This window comes from Montipora foliosa, chromosome 11 (assembly GCF_036669935.1).
Source record: "Montipora foliosa isolate CH-2021 chromosome 11, ASM3666993v2, whole genome shotgun sequence".
In the NCBI taxonomy this organism is placed as follows: Eukaryota; Metazoa; Cnidaria; class Anthozoa; order Scleractinia; family Acroporidae; genus Montipora; species Montipora foliosa.
In genome coordinates, this window is record NC_090879.1 from 12,899,785 (window position 1) to 12,902,284 (window position 2,500).

Here is a 2,500-nt window from a genome sequence, read left to right on the forward strand (position 1 = left end):
GTACTACAAAAAAGATCTTAGCATTGCTAAAGAAGTAGGTAGTAGGGATGAGGAGGGATCAGGCTATGGAAATCTGGGAAATGCGTATTTTAGTCTAGGTAATTTTAAACAAGCCATTAAGTACTACGAAAATCATCTTAGTATTGCTAAAGAAGTGGGGGATAGGGCTGGGGAGGGATCAGCGTATTTAAATCTGGGAAATGCCTTTTGCAATCTAGGTTATTTTAAGGAAGCCATGGATTACCATGAACACAGTCTTAGTATTTTCAAGGAAATTGGGGACTGTCTAAGAGAGGGAATCGCGTGGTATTCGCAAGGTAATGATCATGAATTGCTGGGTTCCTTGATTAATGCACTCAGTTGTTATCGTTCAAGTGTAAAACATTTTGATGAAACAAGGCATAGTCTGAAGTCAGAAGATGAATTAAAAGTAACTTTTCGTGATTCTTATCACTTGTCATACACTGCTCTGTGGAGGACACTTTTGAAGAATGGAGAGATTGAAGAAGCTTTGTATGCTGCTGAGAAAGGTCGAGCACAGGCCTTGATGGATATTTTGCAAGATCAATACGGCATTGACTTTCAGTCATTTTCTGCACTTGTTCCGAATCAAACTCTCACAGCTGCATTAGAGCTTTTACCTTCACAAGCCGTTTTTGTGGCACTTGACGAGAACAAGATCACGTTTTGGGTGCTAAGAAAAGACAGTAAGATCAGCTTTCGACAACACGAAATCGCAAATGGAAGTGCTGATTTGTTGATGGAAACTTTTTTGAAAGAGATCGGCGTATGGGATGGTGTCAAATGCGAGAATCGTTCATTGGATACACTACGCAATGACCTGTCTTGCAGCAAAAAACCTATCAGTGAGAAAGGAGTTCTATCAGCTTCATCATCTGTTAACTCTTTACAACCGTTGTATGAAGTCTTACTCGGGCCAATTGCAGACTTGCTCCAAGGAAATGATTTACTCGTTGTTCCCGATGGACCATTTTGCTTGGCTCCATATTCTGCATTGAGTGAATCTATCAGGATCCGCACCATTCCGTCGTTGACCGCCTTTAATGTGATCGTTGGAGCACATGAAGACTTCCACAGTAAGAATGGCGCACTGCTTGTAGGTGATCCGTGGTTGAAGGAAGTTACTAACAACAAAGGGGAACCCATTTGGGAACAGCTTCCGTGCGCAAAACAAGAAGTAGAGATGATTGGAGAACTTCTGCAGACAACACCGCTGACTGGAAAAAGTGCCACGAAAGCTGAGGTGCTGAAAAGTATGAAATCAGTTGCTTTAGTTCACATTGCAGCACATGGAAGCAAAAAAACGGGAGAAATTGCTTTAGCCCCAAATAACGAAGGGAAATCGCCAATCCCAGAGGAAGACTTCATTTTGAAAATGTCGGATGTTCAGAGAATTTCTCTTCGAGCAAGACTAGTTGTGCTGAGCTGTTGTCACAGTGGCCGGGGAGAAGTGAAGTCTGAGGGGGTGGTGGGAATTGCAAGGGCTTTCCTGTGTGCTGGAGCTCGGTCTGTTTTGGTGTCACTCTGGGCAATTGATGACGAGGTAACTTTGCTGTTCATGAGAAGCTTCTACCAGCACCTGGTAGATGGAAAAAGCGCAAGTGCAGCTCTTCAACAAGCAATGAAATCTTTGCGAGAGTCAAAGCAATATTGCGCTAAAAAGCACTGGGCGCCATTTGTGCTGGTTGGCGATGATGTCACGCTGGAATTTCAACAAAAATGGTAAGTGAAGTTCGAGTTTAACTGAGAAAACAAGAGTACTTTCAAATTGGAAAATTGACGATAGGAATCAAATAGGCCTAAGATGGCATGATAACGAGCTGCTACAGTAGACAAAAGTAGTTGGGAAGGTTATGTAAATGGTTCGCTCCAGAGCTGTATGTACTTCAGCCCGCTTCTGTTAAAGCGCAAAATAAATAGTTTCACCTTCTCTTATATAGACCCCTCGCCCCTATTCAATGTTGGAAGGTAACTCAACAATTTCCCACTCAAACCATTCACTTTTGCACATTATTGAATGAGGGGAGAGGGGAGAGAAGCAATGAAGACGTCAAAAGTGCTAACCTACCAAACAGTTTTTTTTCTATGATTGTAGCTTCGTAGTGTAAACAATTCAAAGTTTCCTCTAACACACTTTTGTCACAAATGTAATTTCCACATGCATGCACAGTAGCATATTTAAAGGATACACTTCACATTGGTGGAAAAACTGGTCTCGTTCAGCCTTTTCTGGCTTTTTGTTAACTGGTGAAGATGGCTCATTTTATCTCCTCGTGATGTCTCTTTCGGTGTTTCCGTTCTCCCATAGATCTCTTAACGTCATCTTTTATAAGGAATTCGAAGACAGCATCGTCCTGCACGTAGCCATTCGCATCGGCGCATTGTGTATGCTCGAAAGAACCAGCTATATTTGGAGCTGTTTTTGTTTATTTATTTTTCTTTTTCCAGAATCGATGTCGAAGATTCTAGAAGATTACCT

The 2,500-nt window shown here is 41.9% G+C and overlaps 2 protein-coding genes across 2 annotated transcripts in view; both read left to right on the top strand.

The window, feature by feature from the left end:
• The window catches only part of LOC137976703 (G-protein-signaling modulator 2-like), an 8,168-nt gene extending 7,940 nt beyond the window's left edge, over positions 1-228 (top strand). The window contains exons 3-4 of the mRNA XM_068824057.1: positions 1-183; positions 219-228. The exon at positions 1-183 is cut by the window's left edge and continues 1,177 nt beyond it. Coding sequence (XP_068680158.1) covers positions 1-183; positions 219-228 — 193 coding nt within the window. The remainder of the gene's footprint in view (positions 184-218) is intronic.
• Positions 202-2,500, top strand: part of LOC137975726 (tetratricopeptide repeat protein 28-like) — a 3,721-nt gene continuing 1,422 nt past the window's right edge. The window contains exons 1-2 of the mRNA XM_068822894.1: positions 202-1,743; positions 2,470-2,500. The exon at positions 2,470-2,500 is cut by the window's right edge and continues 1,422 nt beyond it. Of these exons, the coding sequence (XP_068678995.1) occupies positions 236-1,743; position 2,470 (1,509 nt within the window). The 5' untranslated portion in view covers positions 202-235 and the 3' untranslated portion in view covers positions 2,471-2,500. The remainder of the gene's footprint in view (positions 1,744-2,469) is intronic.